General features: G+C 41.3%; 1 protein-coding gene across 1 annotated transcript in view; it reads right to left on the minus strand.

Annotated features, from left to right (window-relative positions):
- Positions 1 to 2,063: 2,063 nt before the first annotated feature.
- Positions 2,064 to 20,490, minus strand: part of skia (v-ski avian sarcoma viral oncogene homolog a) — a 104,056-nt gene continuing 85,629 nt past the window's right edge. The window contains exons 2-7 of the mRNA XM_049581664.1: positions 13,512 to 13,628; positions 12,274 to 12,389; positions 11,409 to 11,719; positions 10,915 to 11,243; positions 8,785 to 9,015; positions 2,064 to 5,822 (exon numbers count right to left, since the gene is read on the minus strand). Coding sequence (XP_049437621.1) covers positions 5,634 to 5,822; positions 8,785 to 9,015; positions 10,915 to 11,243; positions 11,409 to 11,719; positions 12,274 to 12,389; positions 13,512 to 13,628 — 1,293 coding nt within the window. The 3' untranslated portion in view covers positions 2,064 to 5,633. The remainder of the gene's footprint in view (positions 5,823 to 8,784; positions 9,016 to 10,914; positions 11,244 to 11,408; positions 11,720 to 12,273; positions 12,390 to 13,511; positions 13,629 to 20,490) is intronic.

Raw genomic sequence — 20,490 nt, forward strand, 5'->3', positions numbered from 1 at the left:
CTCTTGTACAGGTCCCTTCTGCCTTCAACCTTATAGCCAAAATGCTCCCATACCCCGGCTTTTAGTCCAAATGGATTATATCCATCTGTGGCTGCTCATGGTAACCTATTGTGGGATATTTTTGCTAGCACCGACATATTCTCATGGAAAGGTTCATATGATATTCTATGAATTTGCCACAAATAACATTGCCAAGAATGGGGTCCATAACGTACAGTCACGTTATTAATGTAAAGTTACTGTGGTTAGGGTTAGGCAATAAAAGTTACTGTGGTTAGGGTTAGGAAAAGAAACATGGTGATGACGTACCTTAAAATGACTCAAAGTTCACACGAATCTGATCACATGATTCCAGGGGAAAGTCCAAAGTGAAATATTTCACCGGAAATACTATGAAATTAGTATGTACTATTGAACAAAAAATGGTCTGCAGGTTTTTCATTTTAAAAGTTAACTGCATTAATTAATGATTTAATTCATTTGAAAGTATCTTACTTCTCCAGCCATGGAGAGCAGCCTCTCCTTCTGTTCAACCAAGACTCTGAGCAGGCCAGGTGCTGGCTTTTTAAGGTGAAACAGACTGAGCATATAGTTACTGTCTTCACCACAAAGTTAGTTTAAGTCAGGGGTGTCAAACATATGGCCTGGGAGCCAGAACCGGCCTGCCAAAAGGTCCAGACCAGAACACCAGATGACCTTGCACACCTTTTAAAAGTATAGAAAAATGCACATGTAATGACAATGAGTAGTAGACTGAGTGAAAACCGAGAAATATTGTTGAAACTGCATTTATTCTTCTGAAGACATCACAGGCTGTTTGGCATCTGTTTTGTAAACGGATCAGCATTTTCGTAATGTGCTTCTTTAAACAAAAAAAGGGAACAATTTGGTGGTGTTTGTTATTTTTGGGATACTATGCAATGGTTTGACTGGTCTGGCCCACCTGCGATTAAGTCAGACTGTATGTGGCCATGAACTAAAATGAGTTTGACACTCCTGGATTAAGTTGTTTTATGCTGCAGTGTGTGTTGGTTAGCTGGTCTGGTTTGTTTTAGTTACTGCTGATCGATGCTTCGCTCAAGTAATATTCATCTGTGGGTGGTGTAAAAAGAATTCACAATATACTTCACATTCACCTGGCACATGTAATTATTCAGACCACAAATTAAAACATGCTTGTAACTGCTGACTTTTGTCAAGATGAATTGCAACTCTAGCGTGTCCACGCTGTATGCTGTCCAGGTGCTGCACTGACCTTGCATTTCAGTTCCACCTGTCTCATTCACTCAACATCACATCATCAATAAATATGTAGATAATGGATTGTTGACATTTGTGAATCGATGCCAAATCGTCCACGTCTGTTATTTCCCCTACCGCTGATCCATTTATGCCATCCAGTATCAGGAAAACCTAAATCCTCTACACTGTTAGTTTGCATGTGTCATTCCTATAGTGACCATATTAACAGTGGCAAACTTCTATGATTGACAATACCTGATTCAAAATGAACTCATGCCCACAACATGGCCAAAATAGCTGAATTAAAGGGGCAATCCACTGATTGCACACAAATTAATTCAGTTTACTTAACATGAGGAGTACTACTCAACAGATGTATATATTTTTTTGGGCTTCGGGGGATCTTTGTAAAGTCTGACAAAATAACCCTGTTTTAAGTCATAAAGATGTCATCAGGTTTATCTTAGCTTGGGCTTGAAGACTACAACAGAAAGCCTCCATTACAAACTGAAGGCAGAGAGTTTGAAAGGCATAGATGTTTACCAGCAACCCAATTGCCAGGATAAATGTTGGTATTGTACATCGTTGAGTCCAAGAGGACATTTGTGTTAAATCTGAAGAAATTCCCTTGAGGTGTTCTTGAGGATGGGACATATGTAAGTACGTACGGACAAACAGTAGGACAACCTGAAACCATAATGCCTCTGGCCACAGCTATTGCTGGCGCGAAGGCATAATAAGCGCACAGCCTGCAATATTTGCAGGATAATGAGGGTTTATTTAGTTTCCCACACAGGCAGCAAAAACAAGAAACTGGGTCATTCAATCTGGACAAACAACTTTATTTCTGGTAATGCATCTATACACTGTACATTCAGTCACTGTAGTATATAAGCATAGCTATTTTCAAACATAATCTCATAAAGTCCTTTACTTTACAATATAGTCCGTGTCGTGAGAGAAGAGGGGGGTGGGGAGTGTAGTTGGAGGAGGGATGAGGAAAAAGGCGTGAAAAGATGAAGGAAAACAAGGAAGATAGATGAATAAGCCAAGCTTTGTTTCATACTGTATATGTGGCATTAATGAATGGAAAAGCTTACATTTACCTCTTACATAAAAATATTTCTAGAACTGTAAGGTTTATATAGTATTAGCAGCAGCACAGGGCTAAAAAGATACATGAGGATGAGGAGGAAACAATCTGCAAGGTGGCGTAGTCGTGTGTGTGTGACCCATACGGTGGGTCTGCTATCTGATACTGAACATACTGTGAAAAATATATATGAACTGGTGAAAAAAGTCATTCAATATAAAGACTCTACAGTAAAAAAAAGAAAAGAAATGGATTAAAATGTTTATGTAGGGAATATCCTCTTACGCACTGCTGTTTTTGAAACATCTCAGTTAAAACACAAATTTAAAAAAAAAAACAAAAAAAAAACAAGACAGCTATTGTAAGAAAAGATTTCTTTTTGAAAAAGGAAACACCATGTACATATATTATACAATATTGTAAATGAAAAAAATATTTACATTTGTAAATTCTTATTCAAATCTTCACACTGGCTAGTATTTGTCTATTAATATGGACTGTTATTGCTGCTTTACTGTCCATTATTTAGCAAATGATTTTCCTTTAGAAAACAAGACGCTGTTAAACTGTTTTTTTTTTCGTTTGCACGGGAGAATGAAGAGCCAATGTCGTTATTGTCTCCCTTCTTTTGTAGAAAACCATGAGTAAAGTAAACTACGCATAGGCTATCAACTCTTTTGAGTGTAAAAACAACTACAAAATGTACCAATTTTAGGTCTGCCAAAGTTGCAGACGCAGAGTCGTTCTCTGAGCAACATCAATAAGGTCAGATAAGAAAAGGGCTTTGAACATAATGCCCTCTTTATTATCCTCAAATAACTGGGAATAAACAGTCTTTATATACAACCCAAAGTAACAATTCACCGAAGCAAGTGGCTTTTCAAGATCTTCTATAAAAATTGTTTGAACATGCATATCGTCGATTTCAAATAAAGGAAAAAAAAAGCACTCATTCAGGAAAAAAAAGCCTTAAGCGTCTAGTATTTGTTCAATTGTTCTCTGCACTGAAAAAGAAAGTTTGTAAACTGGTTGCTTTTAAGAATACTGATAAAAAGAGCTGCTGAGCAAGGGAGGGGCTTTTAATTTGAAACCTGCAAACAGGAAGTTGATGAGAGGCCCAGCCCCAACAGCTTCATCATCAGTTTTCCTATTCTGGAAACCTTTTGCCCACGTCTAGGCACTTGAGGTTGTCCAGCAATGCATTGACTTTTTTTCTTCTCTTTTGTTTTTTGCAAGTGTGAAGTTTTTTTTTTTCTTAAGAGCAATATACTGTTTTTTTGATTACCTTTTCCTCTTCTAAATAAGACAAATTGCTTTATATTGCATAACACAATAAAACCTTTACATGTACAGTATCAATGCCCAACAACTGACTATATGTATGGCAAACTCAAATTTCATGCATAAAGAAAATATGAGTTTTCAATTGAAAACAGTGAACATAACAAACGAGCAATAAAATATCTCCACGTTTAAAAACAACATCAACAACCAAAGGAAAAATAGCATTAACACAATGTACATTCTGATTGCATTGTACCCACTGTGTGACAGCAGAATTCTGCCTTTTGAATAAAATCGGATTTTAGCCTTTGGACATGTGACTTTTTGTCCAGGCTCTGATAACAGTTCCCCTCACTGACGCATGCTGTTAATGACGTTGTGTCAAATTTGCTGTGAGTTGTGTCAATTATATTACAAAAATGGGAGAGTGCTTTTACCAAAAACTTTCCAACAATCCCCGACTGTATCAGCAAGCAACAGGTAGAGCCTTTTTTCTTTCCATTTATTTACAAGACTTTGCCTTAAGAAAACAGAACAACAGTATTTATTCGAGATGCATATAATCAACAAAATGCTTACTGGGTATATGGTAGCAATCATGTATACGATGATGTTTTCAAAGTAAGACTGAAGACAATAGTGGGAGTACAATGCATTATAACAGTATTTTTGTTATGACAAAGTGCGATTCATTATCGTAAAGTAAAAAAAAAATAAAGAAAAAAAGAACCCAACAACATATATTTACATTTACATACCTTAATTTAATTAAAATGAACATTTTGTGGTTCTTGCCAAGGGTGCTCCATCCAGCCCACTAACCCTAACCCCGCTGTCATAGATGATGCTTCTGATGCCAATCAGAGTAAAAACATGCCAGCTTTTAACCCTCAAGTGTTACAAGAGCAGAAAATATCTGGAGTATCTTTACAAGATAGAGACTTCAGGGTTGTAACCCAAATGCTTAAATTAACACATGGCAACCAGAGTGTGACTTAGCGGGAGCAACACTGAGACTGTTGGATATTGTTACTGATCATCCAGAACAAGTGCTCACTACAAAGGTGCCTTTAAGACGGCATGTTTTTATTTCCAATTCCGGGTTTGATCCAAAGAGAGAAAATGCAAGCCCACCCACTGCTTGGAGAAATGAGAAAGATCTGATTTTATAAAACAACAATGGGAGGAAAAGACAGGTCGCTTGAACTTTAGACTTGATGCTCTCCCCCTCAGTGGACTGCAATGGCTTCCTGAAAAACCAACAAAACCACGGTGGCACTGTGGAAAGTTCATTTGCTTGTTTTGTTCATCTTTTGATTTATTTGTATCTTTTATATGTTCAAACTTCAATAGCACAGAGAAACAAAGAAACTGTCTTTTTTTTCTTTACATGTTGCTATGTAGTCTCTTAAATAGCTTAGAATGTCTTCAAAATCCTCGGTCTTCGTCACGGCAGAGGGCGGTGGTAGAGACTTTTTCAGGGACTGTGTATTTAGGTGTGAGCGTTGCCCTCCTGGACACACCACTGTAGCACCTCTCAAATGCTGTATAACTGTAATATAACATGATCATCTTTCGGCCTCTCAGATGTCTGTCCAAAAGTCTCATTTTCTTGTCAGAGAAAATACAGGCACAGCAACAATTTGTGCTATACATGTTTTTCTTTCTTTCTTGAGATCCAGTTTTTGAAGGTGCGAGTCAGTGCTTGATTTAGAAACACCTGTTTCTTGTTGCAGAATTGGACTTTGCTGTTTCTAGTCATTCTCCAAGGAAACTGCTCACTTGACTTTGCATGGGCGCAGAAAAGGACACAGGTCCTTGTTTCTTCTCTGTCTCTGGTTAGAGGAAGAGAGTCTTTTATCTTTGTGTCCTGGAGGGCGAGCGTGATGGACAGTGGTACAATGTTACCAGCCCAGGACTGGGTGTGTTTATGGTCAGAATTGGGCAGAAGATGTTGGGGATCGTAGCGATGGGAGCGGGGGGGAATGGTCGGGCGGTGAGGTTGACTGCTGAGTTAGTTGTCAGCTGGCGAATCCTTGGGTGTCCCCTCCTTGTCACCGTTGGATTTGGGCCAGAGTTGCTGCTGTAGCTCCTTTACCACCCTCTCCAGGTGCTCTCTGGCCTCCCGCTCCTGTAGCAGGTCGGCTCGGAGCTGCTCACGGTCGGCCTCTGCGTGCTGCAGCTTCATCTGGAGGTCCTCGATCTGGAAAATACATGGCAGGAAGCAGATGTGACTACAGGACAATTTGGAGTGTTATGATCCAACCAATGACCCGATTTTAAACAACTGATCCGTTTAGACGGACAGCTTATGGAGCTGTTTCATTCATATGCCTGTTTCCAAGCTACAACCCTATTGCCCTGTCCAACACGCCAATGTCGCAGGGTTCTATCTCCAAACCTTAACTACCAAGAATGCTGTGAATACTTGCAAGTCCTAAACTCCCTCCACCATCTGTCCAGCAGGACAAGAACGTGGCATGATGTTGAATTCTGTACCTTCATCAAGACCCCAAACTGATAGCAATCTCTGCACTTAAGTATCTGAATGCTGTCCAGCTGATGCAACACAATGCCAAGCTCCTGTGCTGCTGTCTGAAAAGCCAGCTACATCAGTGTGGATGTGTTGGAGTATTTCTAAGAAATTCAATTCTTCTTTCTTTCCTGCATTGTTAAAGTTTCTTGGTCTGGTTTCCAAACCACTGAGGCTTAAACCCATTATATGATGTGTGAAACAAGATGTTGGATACACTGTAATATTTGTGTGAAGGAAATTTCTCAATCTGCCAAATAAATTACCAAATACTCTGCCTTTGGTCCATGCACAAATGGATTCCAGGAATTCCATGGCGACAATGTAACCCAAAGTTTGTGATCAGATTATTCCCTTGTGAAGAATTTGAATGCAATTGTGTGATAAGAATATGATCACTTTACTACTGTTTTAGTTCATAAAAAAGGCCAAAAATTGCAAGATGGGAACAAACGTTTAGTTTCTGTGGCAGAAATCATCAATCTGGATATTTCCCATCAAATGATCTTGCTGCACTGGCAGACTGGGTTCCTAATTTGAACAACTTTTGATTTGTGTCAATATAACATCTCTCTGAAACTTGGTGATGAAATAAAGTTTCTAGATATTATCTTATATTTCAAGACCTGTCATTTTAAACTCAGGACCCATGGCTATCAGTCCAATGACGATAAGCCTCTGGTAGCTAGGGCCAATATTTTGGGCTGATCCGGTGTAGCCTTTGAATATCCGGGTTAGGCCTGTCGCGATATGCGATAAATCGGTTAATTGCACGGTAAATTTAAAGGGAGACGGTAACTTTTCTGGCCGCGATTAATTGCCATATTTATGCACGTTTGTTTTCCTCGTCTCTCTCCACCAAAGAGACTGGATGACAAGAACATTCACTGCTGTGCATCATCTGGCAGCCAGGTGAGTTGGTTCATTTGCGTAATGAATGGAGGGAAAGCTCTTGTCATCGAGTGTCTTTGTCTCTGTGGGGAAGGCAGGGCTATGGGCTACACACGCACACAGTGCGATCTTCGTGAGATGGAGACGAGGCGGAGAAAAAAACAGAGTTGAGCGTAAGAGAAAGACAGGGAACTTGTTCCTAAACCAAATGCCATGGCCCTGTGTGGGAGTGTTTTGGATTTAAACCAAATGACAGAGCGGAGCCCAGTAATTTGATGAGCCTGTATGCTGGGTTAGTTCTAAAACCATCTCAACAAAAAGAGCGAATATGACCAACTTAACTGCACACCTGGGGGTGAGAGACTGAGTCTATTTTTTTGTATTTATAAGGTCTTTATTTATTTATTTTGGTATTTTTACGTGTTATTTCAGATATTTAAATTTTTTTTTTGCATTCCTAAATATTCTTGTTAAATAAATGTTTTATTTCTTTTTAAAAGGGTGTACTTGCATCGCTGTGCCTTTATTATCATTATATAAGTTTAAAAAATGGTCTAAAAAGAGCAAAATTACAACAATAATAAAAATGGTCTTAAAAGCACAATATTATCGCAATAATTTCTGATGCAATTAATCGCCCAGCAAAGTTTGTTATTGTGACAGGCCTAATTCGGGTCAAGACTTCCTTTTCTGTACACTGGTCATTTTGGCTAATCTCTTAAAACAGATGTCAAGGGGTGATTGCAGATAAATTTGAAAAAAGCTACTATAAAGCTCACTCATCATCAGGTGATAGTCAGCGGGTTCCGAGATTTCATGTCGGCCCATAGAGTGGTGCAGTGATGACCTTTGTCTCTGTGGCAAACTAAAGTTTAAGATCAATCTTCTTTCGTGATTTTTGTGTTTGTCAATACAACTTGCACTACAAACCAAAACCAGAGCACTTCAGACACAAAAATCTTGTCCTGTTGCCTACAGATTTGATTCTACAAACATAAGCAGAATCTGTTTATGGAGATTACAATCTCTTGTATCAAGCTGATGTCTAGAAACAGGTGGCATTTTTAGAAAAGTGATTACAAAGATAACACTGAAAGCTTCAGAAAACTGAACACTGTTCCTGTCCTAAGTCCAGGCTGCAGCAACACGAACATGTCTGTTTGTGTTCATTCAGCCAAGTCTGATTTCATAGATCTTACAAACATCTTGTCTTAAAGACAGCCTTCCAAAGACGACCGCAGTCTCTGCAGGGAGGCGCACAGACGCAGCATGAGAGCACAACCTCCCTCCTGTTTTGTCTAATCTGCATTTCCCATGGTGCCTGAGGGAAGTCGACATGTTTTCCTGTTTCCTTTTGGAGGGGGGGACTTATCCTACGTCTGTGCACTTGGGGCTACACCCATTTATTTTTGACTGGGGAAAAGGAAGTGTGGGTTTTTTTCTTGCCTTCTCCTCTGCTGACCTTGAGAGTGAAGAGACAGTGAAACTCTAAAACACTGCAATTACAGTGAGGGTGTTGACATAAACGTCTAGACTTTCTACCATCACATATGCACACTTTGTGCTGTTAGTGTCTGCCTACATGCACAGCCTTGTTGGTCTTTCAGTTTAACCCATGCCACATGTTTCTCAGATATATCATCGAGAGATTATTAAAGTTTACCTTATTGTAAAAGATTTTATTATATGACCGATTCTTGAAATTTAGCCCTTAGCAACGTAAACAAGCAAGCCAACTGACCTGTGCCGAGTATTTTGCACGAAGACGACCAGCCTCACAGCCTTTATCACAGACTCTCAGCTGTCGGGCCTGCTCCAGCTCCCGCTTCAGACGGATCCGCGACTCATTGGCTTCCTTCATCTTTTTCTCGCTCTCAGCTCGCAGGCGCTCGATTTCCTTCCTCAGGTTACGCTTTGCCTCAGTCGCCTCCCGCAGTTTCTCCTTCTTGGCCACCCGTAAAAACTCCAACTCCTGGGAAAAGATTTCAGAAGTTAGCATCAAACTGTCTTTCTGGGGTTTATGCAATCATCATCAAGTCTCAAATCATGAAAGTTTTTCTTTGTTACAAACTTTGAAGATATCTGTCACACGACTCTTTTACTTGTTGACACTCGAGAGCAGTGTCTTGTTTCCATCGGCTGCAGTGTCCATGTCAGTGTTTACATTAAACCAAGTCAGGGGTTAGGGCAAAGTGTGGGCTGACAGAAGTTAGGTTTCCTTCCTCTGAGTCACTGGAAGAGAGAGGTGTGTGTGTGTGTGTGTGTGTGTGTGTGTGTGTGTGTGTGTGTGTGTGTGTACCCACCGGTACTAATCATACCAGTGGGGCTGTCTTAAAGTACGACCACTTTTCATTGAGCTTGTAGCCGGGTCACATTAGCGTTGCCTCTCCACAGCCCCTCTGAACACTGATGGAAAGTGAAAGTGGAATGCTGTCAGGCTGGAGTGGCTTTTCTTCGCTCAAAATGCATTTTGTGCCGCTCACCCACACAGACTCCTTCGTCTGCATTTTCTTGTTCTCAGTCCAAGACCAAAAATAAAAATGGAAGTCTGGCCTTTCCCTTCGCTGCAACATCCGCTCTCATTGTTATCACTTGCCAACTCATGCTAAGCTTTGCTGACAGTGATAATGACTTCTAATCCACTTCTGCATTTTGATGCTTAAGCTCAAGTAATTTCCTCACTGTGCCAACTTTGAAAACTTTCTGTGTAGTCTGATTTCAAGAACGTAGGGAGAAGCTTAAGGTTCATGTGAGCTGCCAATGGCCACTAGGGCTGGGAAATCCCTTTCACTCAGCCAACAGTGAATCACATCATGGTGCATTCACTTACATGAAATCATCTACTATATACATAGCATGTGAGTGTGAGACTAGAGACACTTAATCATCAGGGTTGTAGATCTAAATACTGATGGCTATGCAGCGATAACAGGCCGTCGCTATGGGCAGTGTTTGTCAGTGTTTGTGTGATAATCTCCATCTTCAGTTATTTGCCAAACAGACAATCACAACTTCTATACACAGTTACACTGAAATGTTTGACTGGCTGGTGATGCGGTTAATTGAAAATACATTTCAAATCATTTCAAGTTGTCCTTCTCTCAAGTCTTCATCAAGAATATTTTGAGACAAGTCATGAGGCCAACTTAAGTCTCAATTCAATAAAGATGAGTCCAAGTCAAATCTTAAGCCAAGTCTTAAGTTATGATAACTCCAAATCACATCTCAAGTCAGTCAAGACATGTCCAAGTCAAGTCTCAAGTTAATTGAGAAGATTTTAAGTCAAGTCTTAAATTCAACCTAAGTATCAATTCTATAACAAGTCAATGTGAAGCTGATAATTATAACTCCAAGTCATGTCTCAAATCTTTAGTTAGTTGAGACAAGTCCAAGTCAAGTCTCAAGTTAACTTAGATGAATTTAAGTCAAGTCTTGAATCCAACCTAAGCGTCAGTTCAATAAAGACGAGACCAAGGCAAGTCTTCAGCAAAGATTAAGATCACGTTAGTCGTAGCCAGTTGAGAGAAGTCCAAGTCAAGTCACATATTACAAGTCAGGATTTAACTCTTTCTGGTTGACTATTGAAATGTGAAATGTTTTTCTTTCAAATCTACAAGTTTCAAAGTCTACAGCTCTGTGGCTTTGGTACTGGTGAAAGTCATATTTTGTTACCATTAATGGAGCAGGGCTCGCAGTTTCCCTCTGCAGTCTTTATGCTAATCTGGAATAAACACATCTTGGACCTATCTGTGCACTTCATACACAGATGTCAAACTTCTATCAACGCTCTCATTTGACAAGGGAAAAGATGAGGAACAGGCATATTTCTTATACACATACTATTCCTACAATGATATGAATGGAACTTTACCTGCTGGAGGCTGCGTTTGGCCTGCAAGGCCGATCCCAACTTCTCCTCCTGCTTCACCCTCATCTTAACTATTTCATGCAGAAACTTCTCCTTCGATTCTTTGGAGTCCAGGCCGCTGTCCAGCGCCTGCCTCAGGCTCTCCAGCTCTGACTCCAGCCCCAGCTCTGAAGGGGTCATGGGGGCTGTGACAGGTGCAGCTGCAGGGGCGGTGCCCTCGGCCGACGTGACAGTGCAGATGGGCCCTTGGGCGCATGGCGAGCTCAAGTCCTTGGCTGAGCTGCTGGACGAGGTGAAAGATGGTGACGACAGGGACGAAAGGGATGACGTGACTGTTGGGAAAGAGACATGGGAGACCATGAGGATTGTAGAACAGCTACAATGTAAAGACTCAGCTGATCTTGTCAAATCAGGGCTAGATTTAGCTATCTGGCTGAGCCCTGTAACAAACAATACATATATCTACTGTAGCTGGTGATATTAAGTTCTTTGCTTACATTCGTCGCGGCTCTCCACTTCGATCTCCACCTCAGAGTCCTTGTCGTCCTGAGGCGGTTGAGGTGGTGGTTTGCTGGCGGCTGAAGACGGAGGGCAGGGGGCCTCTGGCACCGGGGGCAGGAGCTCCCCAGTGGCTCTTCTCTTGCGAGGCCTGGAGTTGGCATTGGCACCCTCACCTGGGGGTTCACCTCCACTTGGATGGGAAGTGCTGGGTACCGACGGGGACATAGGACCCACCTTTCCCAGGGGCAGTGGGGCGAGGGCGACATTGGGGGCCACAGCTTTCTCCAGGCTCTTGTAGTTGTAGAAGCTAAGAGGAAACCAGACAATTTTAACACGTCTCATGATGTTAATGTACAATAAAATAAATAAAGGTTACTTCATTAACAAGAACTGAATAGTGCACGCAAGTAAACACAGCCAGTACCATATTGTATGGTCTGATTTGAGCTGCCTATGCCAAGCAGGGTAGAAAAAACATTCAAATAAAGTGCCTGCAGCTCTTTCCTCCCACTTTATGAGAAACTGGGCTAGATCAACTGTGATATGGTACAGCCTGCACGGCAGCACCATGCCAAGTGGGTGCCCACAGTATGAGTGTGTGTGTCAGATGTGTGTGAATGGCGGAGTGTGGGAGGCTGTGGTATAGTCAGACTTGACCCCTCTGACACCAGCCCACCCAGACAAGTGAGAGAGCATGCTGGGAGCTCATCAGATTCAGCTGAATAAATTGGCTGTCATCTCTTGCAGTAAAAGCTTCTCTACAGATATTTTAATGTTTGTCATTTATTTCTTTTGAAATCAATTTAGTGCTATTTGTTAAGAGTGTCAACTTTGGACGTGGTTGTCCTGTGCTGGACTCACCTGTCTCTCAGCAGGGCCAGGGGGTGACTGGAGGGCTCCTTGTCACCAGCAGAGATGTGGGGGGACCAGGGTCTGAATGCTGAGGGCCTCTGCCTGGGCTGAATGCAGTTAAGCCCCTGAAAAAAAGACAATGATAATCCTTTAAATCACAAGTAATGAAGAAATACATTGAACAATGACGCAGCCAGATGGCTCAATATCAGTTGTTCCATTTTAGTTTACAGTTAAGGCAAGTCTTGAGCCAAGTCTCGAGTTAATCATCACAACTCCAAGTCATATCTCAAGTCTCCAGTCAGTTGAGACAAGTCAAAGACAAGTCTCAAGTTAATCTGGATGATATTTGGTCAAATCTAGAGTCCAATCTAAATCACAATCCAATAAAGATGAATCCAAGTCAAGTCTTACACAAATTATTATGTTAAGCACGATAACTCCAAGTCATATCTCAAGTCTTAAGTCATTTGAGACAAGTCCAGGTCTAGTCACAAATTACCGGGGTTTTTAAAATGTTTGCTTTAGAGAACATTTTCAAAAATCTATATTTTAGTACCCTGAAACTAAACTTTGGGCGTGAACGACAGACCAAAACGAAGAGGAAAATATCAATTTTCAAAAATAAATGTATACATGTCGACAGGGCCTAAGACCTTACCACAGAATCTCTGCAGATGTCACCTCATTAAGTTTGAGTGGAAACTGCCATTGACTGTGACCAAAATTATGGGGCAACCACATCATCACTTGTTAGTTATAAGTTGCTTTAGGACGCAGTAAATGCTTGTAATTCTTTTCCTGTAGACCAATTCACTGATTAAAAGGGTGTCAATATGTCATCATAAGTAATGGTGCTACAGAGATTGATGTGTCATGTGACTGGAGACAGGTCATTATAAAGAGTAATGGTTTAAGACATACGTGTACGTCTTTATACCTAACCATGTCTCCATACTAAATTTTTGGGGAAATATTGATCTTCACAGGGGACATCCATCATTATATTGTGGTTATATTCTGTTACACTGCTCTCACAAAATCCACTCACTCTCAGTAAGTCAATCTGTCGGGCTTGTGGCAGCTACAGTTACCCTCTCCGTTAGCATGGCTTGCCAAAGCTAAATTTAAGCACTACCCTCATCCGAAAACTTCTGCATAATATTACATGACATCTCATCTCATGCACTGTGCATCATCATCATCATCATCACCATCATCTCCTCCGTGCGCTTAGCAACACCCACCTTATTGGAGGCGGACAGTGACTGTAGCCAGTCATGCTGCTTCTCTTTGTCAGCCAGCAGGGATTGTGATGGGAAGTCTTCATGTTTGGACTTTTTCATCGGGATGGGATCAGACGCCTGGAAGAGAAGAAGGACATTTGTGTTAAGTTTTAAAAATGCAGGATAGTGAGATTTGGCTATATTTCACTCAGAGAGAAAATTTGTAATCACATTTTTTTCTTTCAAAGACATGTACACAATTAAAAATTATGATCAGGACTATCCTCATTCTATAAACACAAAAAATCCATCTGGCCTACTTCAAACAGGACTGAATGTGCAGACACATCCAAGTTGATGGGTTTCCCTTGTGATGTGAATGCACAGGGTGTCAACTTGGCAGCTGGCTAAGGACTGTCACACTACAATGTCAGTGAACTGAGAATGTACCCAATAGTGCCAGACAGACCAATACCTGTGTGTATATGTGTGCATGTGTGTGTATGTATGTGAGGATGCCTGATGGGGGAGTGCCAGCGGAGGTGTCTGATAGCTGGAAGTGTGCGAGTGTGTTTCAAGGAAGGTGCGGTGTTGACTTTGTCACACACACAATCCAATACACTAAGGTGTGTTTGCTCATGGCCAGCCAAGAGAGGAGGCTAGAGGTGACTGGGGCAGCATGTGTTTGCATGTGTGTGTCTGTGTGTGTCAGTCTATCACACACAGATACACCCATACAGACAAACAAGTAGGGGTTTGTTTCTCTTCCCCCCTGTTAGGCTGGCTTCGTGGCTATGACCTCAGCCTCTCCAAGCTGTGGCTGTCACTAGCTGCCACACACACACACACACACACACACACACACACACACACACACACACACACACAAGCTAAGAGCAATTGCAATGCATTATTGATAGAACATAGTGTGCGCAGCAGGAAATGAATTATCCAACTTCAAGTCCTACTACTTGGTACGGCTCTTACTTGGGACATTTAATGCAAGATATAAAAAAAAATTAAATTTCTTGATTTTGTGAGGAAAACTGAAATTTGTACTTAATACAACGGGTACTTTCTTTTCAAGGACATACATTCTGACAACCTTTAGACTTAATGATTGTACGATGCAATGCTAAAAAGTAGGGATGCACCAAAGTGAAATTCAGGGCTGTTACTGACGTTTAAATTAACAATTTTGCTGATAGCAGATACTTATGTTTTTTTTTTGCTGTTGTTTGGTTTTGTTGTTGTTGTTTTTTATTCCCTCTTTTGCACCACAGAATCAAAGAAATCTATACTATAAAAAATCACCTGAAATATTTTTAAGTCTTTTTTGCCCTTCATTACATTACCTTCGATGGAGCACAAACTCAGTCATACAACTTTAAGGAACAACATTTAATATAACATGAAAAACAGTTTAAAAATAACTGCTTTAAAAGCCTTTTTTACTATATATAATATTTCCCTCTCTAATATCTATTTTATAGTGCTGTGAAAATGTTATCAGATTTCTCTTACAAACAGCTGCATTTATTCAGGTGTCTTACCAAAATCATCAAACGCATCATAACGTAACTCAATGCAACCTTTGTTAGCCGTTAGCTCTGGCCACCAGCTGCTAACAGCTAACATTGGCTCTCCTCCTATTGATTTGAACATGGATTTGTTGTTCACAGGGTAGCATTATCAGAGCAAAAATACAGGGTGCATCGCCTGACGCATTAACAGTGAGTTTCCTGCGTCCTGACATCCCAAAGGTGTCCCACGGAAAATCATTGTTCATCCCAAACATGTTTTTTTTTTATAAAGTGCTCCAGGGATCATTGCACTGGTTCCCACGTCAAAAAGCCTATGTTATTTTTCCATTGTATTTTGGATCATTGCAGGAAATAACTTCTGTGACAAACAAAGGCTTTTGATACTTACACGTTTTGTTTACAGTAGCAAAATAACCTTCACAACTTTCATGATTATTGAAACCTAAATGCAATCACCAGGGGTAAAAAGCTATTGTAAACAAAGTACACTATGATCACAGGACCTAACGTCATCATCGTAAGAAGACTGTAGGGCCCTGTTCAGCGCGGCTCTGTGTGATGACGCTCTGTACTCTGATTTAGAAATTTTGTGAATTACATCATGAATGCAGAAACACAAAAACAAATTTTTTTTTTAAATTGCTAATAGTTATTTGGCTTTATTCAGCAGCAACAGAACGTGTGGAGGAAAGCTCCATGATTCTTACAGACTACTGAAATGAAGTTCAACTTCTTCCCACAGCAGTCAGTGTTCAGTGGAATGATTATCTACATGTTTTTCACTCTGTCTCAATGTTTAGAGGTCAGTTGTTGACGTGGAGGTCACACATGTAATGCAAAACAAGGCTGGCCCTGTCAAACCAACAATATCTCCAGAGGGGATGGATTCACTCATATTCACTCCCTCATACACTTCTCTCTCTCTGGTGCTCCCTCACTCTTATTTAGTCTCTCTGAGGATCTCCTTCAGGAATCAAGTGTGCAGCCAGCAAACTGCTTCAGTGCAAACACACACATACACACACACTTGCTCCTGTGCGGTGTCAACAGGTGGTCATTTGTAATGGGGTTAGATACTCTCTCTCTCACTGCCTCTCTGCCTCTCTCGATCGTGTTGGCAGTGTGTCATGCTATGCCACATGTCTGTGTAATCAGAGCTGCTCTCACAGGAAAGTAGCGTGGCTAGACGAACAAATACCGCTGAGGTCTGCCGATGTGACAGCTGTCCTCAATCCACCACGGCCCCTGATGTACAGTACAACTCCATGACTTTCCATAATGACATCAGAGTGCTTCCACCACCAAGAATGTACTTTACTGTTTGGTCTGGTAGGATGCCTCCAGAAGTTTCATGATATATGAACTATATTTTTAAGGCATGGATGTCAAAGGAATGCATTTTTGGTCCTTTTGAGGAGGTCCTCAAATATGACACTGATAGATTTCTAGATGTTTCATTTCAAAGATTTCAAAAAAGGGAAATTAGACATCAGGACTTTGTTTGAAGAGCTAAGAGGAGGTATTTGTGAAAAGACATAAGCACTCCAAGGACCAAAGTGAAACCTGGTGCCTTGTTTTTGTCTTTTTTGTCTACTCCTTTATATACAATCTGAATATATTGTATCTGAGTAATGGATGTCTGCTCTGAGCTATTAATTCTTCTCAATCACAGTCTTTCTAAAGATGTTTTGAGCGAAAATGTGCATACATTTATCTCCATTTAAAATGCACCAGATTTATTAGAATCATACTCTGAGCTCATTGATTTAGTTAAGGTTTTTGCTATTTTTTTGCATCTAGCACAATCATCTCTTGTGGTATTTTTTTAGGCTTAGATTATGTTAAGAGTCTTAGATGCACAACTGATATCCACGGGACACACCAGACACACAGGAAAAGTAACTGTTGAGTGGCCAGGATCTGTCACAAGTGACTGTGTTAAATTGCGGAGTTCATGGTGAGTTCAAATGCAGAAATAGGACAGTGGTGTATTCTAATGAGTTAATGCAAAGTGTGTTAAGATACTCCTTAACCATTCCAATTGTAACCTCATGTTGGCCCTAGATGAAAAGTCAAATAATCACCAGCATAGATGTCTAATACTAGATTCCAGACTCCAATGTGGCGCCTATTCAGTACAATGGAGTTGCTTGCCTGGCCAAATGCCAAAAAAGTTAATAGCTTCCAGGTTTGCTTCTGTAGCATGTCGCCCACTGAATATGGGCAGTACAGTTTCTCCCACTAGCCCTGCCCGCAAGTTGTTGTTTGGCTAATAGACTTTATATTATGAAGACGTTACTTGGCATGACATTAGAGAAAATCAATTTATTGTGTTAGTCTGTCTAAAACCGGACTTTTAAAATACACATAAACATGTTAGTCCAACTGAAATCATACTAAATTAAATTTCTCAAAGTCGGACTAACACACCCAGATTGCGAATTAAATTACTGCATGTAAACAGTCAACTGGACCCAAACTGGCCGAGGTGCTCTGTGAATGCCCCACAGTTTCTCACCCCAGGCTTTGAACCGTAAGTCGAATAACATTAAATGCAGAACAGAAAAAGAATGCCAGTAACAATATGATGAAATCTGCATCCAGAGCTGTGCATTTATAGATAGACAAAATGTGCAGAGCATTAAAGTTTTCCACCATGGTACCAGTTTGTCAATAGCTAACCATAGCTAACCTGTTTGTTGATTGTTTGGTCTGTGACATTATAGGTGAACTGGAAAAGGGTCCAATGCTAACAAGCTGAAAGGGGGAATATCTCCACCTATCATAGCAGAGTCGGACATACTTCCATTAATAAATCGATTCCTCTCTTGTCCTTGTAGCCTGGGACACGTATAGTAGTCAGGGGATTTTTTTTCGCTTCCGTGGCCACTGATAAAAATCGGAAGCAAGGCTGTACGGCATTCCTGGGGGCCTGACCACCAGAATTCACCTTGCCCTAAAGTTCATGGCAATCCATCCAATAGTTGTTAAAATATTCCTGTACCAACCGACTAACTGACACAGCATCTCAGAGCCACACCGCTGAAGCAATCACAACCTAAAACACCCCAAAAACACAGCTAAATTACATTTCTCTTATTTCACTGGTCTCAATACATAATCATTGTTTCCATCATGCTCTCCAGTGTACAGGATTCCCTAAAATACCTGCCAAATTACCCAAAAGGAATACATTCTTTTTTCTTTTTTTTTATTAGTAATTTGTATTTTCATGTACAAATTAGTGACCAGTGTATTTTAAGGTTAAAAAGGTTTGTAATAAGAAGACTAATTTTAATAGCTGTATGTCGTAAAAAGACAGCACACTGTACCACAGACAGACACTACAATAGTGTCCTGACTGTAGCTGGCAGGTTTGTGGGTTATCTAGAGATAAAGAGATATGTCCTACATATCAGGGCAGCAAATCAGGGCTGGAGGCAAGAGGCTAGTGCCTGCAGTTCAGTCCACACACAGACACACACACACACACACACATGCACACACGCACACGCACACACACACACACACACACGCATGCACACACACACACTGTGCTGCCTCTGGGCAAAGTCTCTATGCCACGTGCCAGTCCCCATCTCGTGGATTACCGGTTGCCAACACCGCGGCTTTCCATCAGGGCGAGATCCGGCCCCGGTAATCTTGGATGGAGGAGAGCGTCAGGGGGTCAGCAATTGGCAGCTGAGCTCATGGGGCTCAGCGGTGAGGGCGGAGGCAGAAATCTGCATGTCTAGATTACTGAACAGTGGGACTGTGAGACATGAAGCAAACAGACAGCCAGGGTGGGAATTCCTATTTTAAAAAGCGGCTTGGTGATGTCTGCGGCTCTGGTTCTCAGGGGCTAGTTTAAGTTGATCCAGTGCAAAAATGAGGAGGGGTGTAATTTTACTATAATTTAATTCACTTGAAATGATCCCATTAGAGTGGATGATATCTTCCTGTGGGGGTCTCCAGGATTAAGCATAATCAAATGGGGGTCTGTGGCTGAGGGTGTGTGACAACGTGAGAAATCCTCCTCCAGTAGACACACGTGCACCTCCACACACACTCAGACCCTGACTCTGAGACACTTTTATAGAAAACTTTACAATGCTCTCCTGATAAGCCTCTGACTTGCAGCAGGGCTGCTACGAATGATAGAGCTGGGCTAACTTCAGAGACACACAAAAGTACGTGTGTGTGTATGTGTGCACACATCCATGCACTTTGCAACCTACCCCCTTTATGATCCAGTGTGGATTACACAGCATAGACAGGATGTCACACTTCTAAAATAAGGCTTTCCGATTAGCCGAGGTGTGTGTTAGACGTGCCCAGACTGCACTGTCTATGTACTCAGCTCTGACACCTAAAACTGAGAACATGACACCTCATAATATCAACACACTAGCATTACGCTGGTATCTGAAAGGTGACATTGGCCTTTTATTAAAAGTCAGATATCATTTTATTGTCATTACCCATGCCTCTGCAGCACTCTGTGGTCTCAGAACTAGTTTGTTGGCATGATATTAGCCAAGCAATGGCACAGAGTTTCAGTATTGGACCTTTGTAGTGCGTATCTGTCAAATGCTAATTTACAGCCCCTTACTTCACACATGGCAGCTAGGAATAGCCCCTGCATGAGAAACTCACAAAGCCTCAAGTCATGGGGAAGCATATGTGGAAATAGTGAGAGTGGCAGGCCCGTCTCAGCTGCCAAAGGGGGGCCCCATGCAGGGGCTCATGTGTGAGCACGTGTCTGGGTAAGTGGATGTGGGTGTACATGTCTGTTACTATGGCTGTGTGTGTGTGTGTGTGTGTGTGTGTGTGTGCGTGTGTGTGTGTGTTTGTGGCAGAGACAGGATGGGTGGGGTGATAACAGTCTCCTCGGTTGAAGACTGTCTGTGCCTTTTGAAACCCGAAGTTTCAGTACAATTCCTCTGTCTGCAGGCCATTGATGTTTGTCACAGTGAGACTATGAATAGCATTTTTAAAACAATATAAAGTTAAGGATTTATTAACTGTACTTTGGCTAAACCATTTTTGTTGGTCTCAATTACCCATTTTACACCACAATTAGCATTTGTACATGGGTTCTTAAAAGACGGATGACAGATAAGTGTGTGTGTGTGTGTGTGTGTGTGTGTGTGTGTGTGTGTGTGTGTGTGGTTTTTTTTTCTTTCTTTTTTTTTGGTGTGGCATGTTCAATGTCATGGTCAGGCCGGAAAACTGGTTAGTAAACAGTAGAAAGCAGAATGGAGGCCTGTGACTTCCTTATTAACTTTATCCGTCTCTCTTTCAAACTCAGTGTAGACTAATTTGGATCAATGTTTGAGCAGTGCTTGGGCGGATGATCTTTTGAAATGGCCCGTCATTGAATTTAGTTGGTAAAGGGGCTAAAATTAGTGCGATCACTTGTGTTTCCTTTGCTGCTAATCAGAGCTGGAGCCTTT

Source organism: Epinephelus fuscoguttatus, linkage group LG7 (assembly GCF_011397635.1).
Source record: "Epinephelus fuscoguttatus linkage group LG7, E.fuscoguttatus.final_Chr_v1".
Lineage (NCBI taxonomy): Eukaryota > Metazoa > Chordata > Actinopteri > Perciformes > Serranidae > Epinephelus > Epinephelus fuscoguttatus.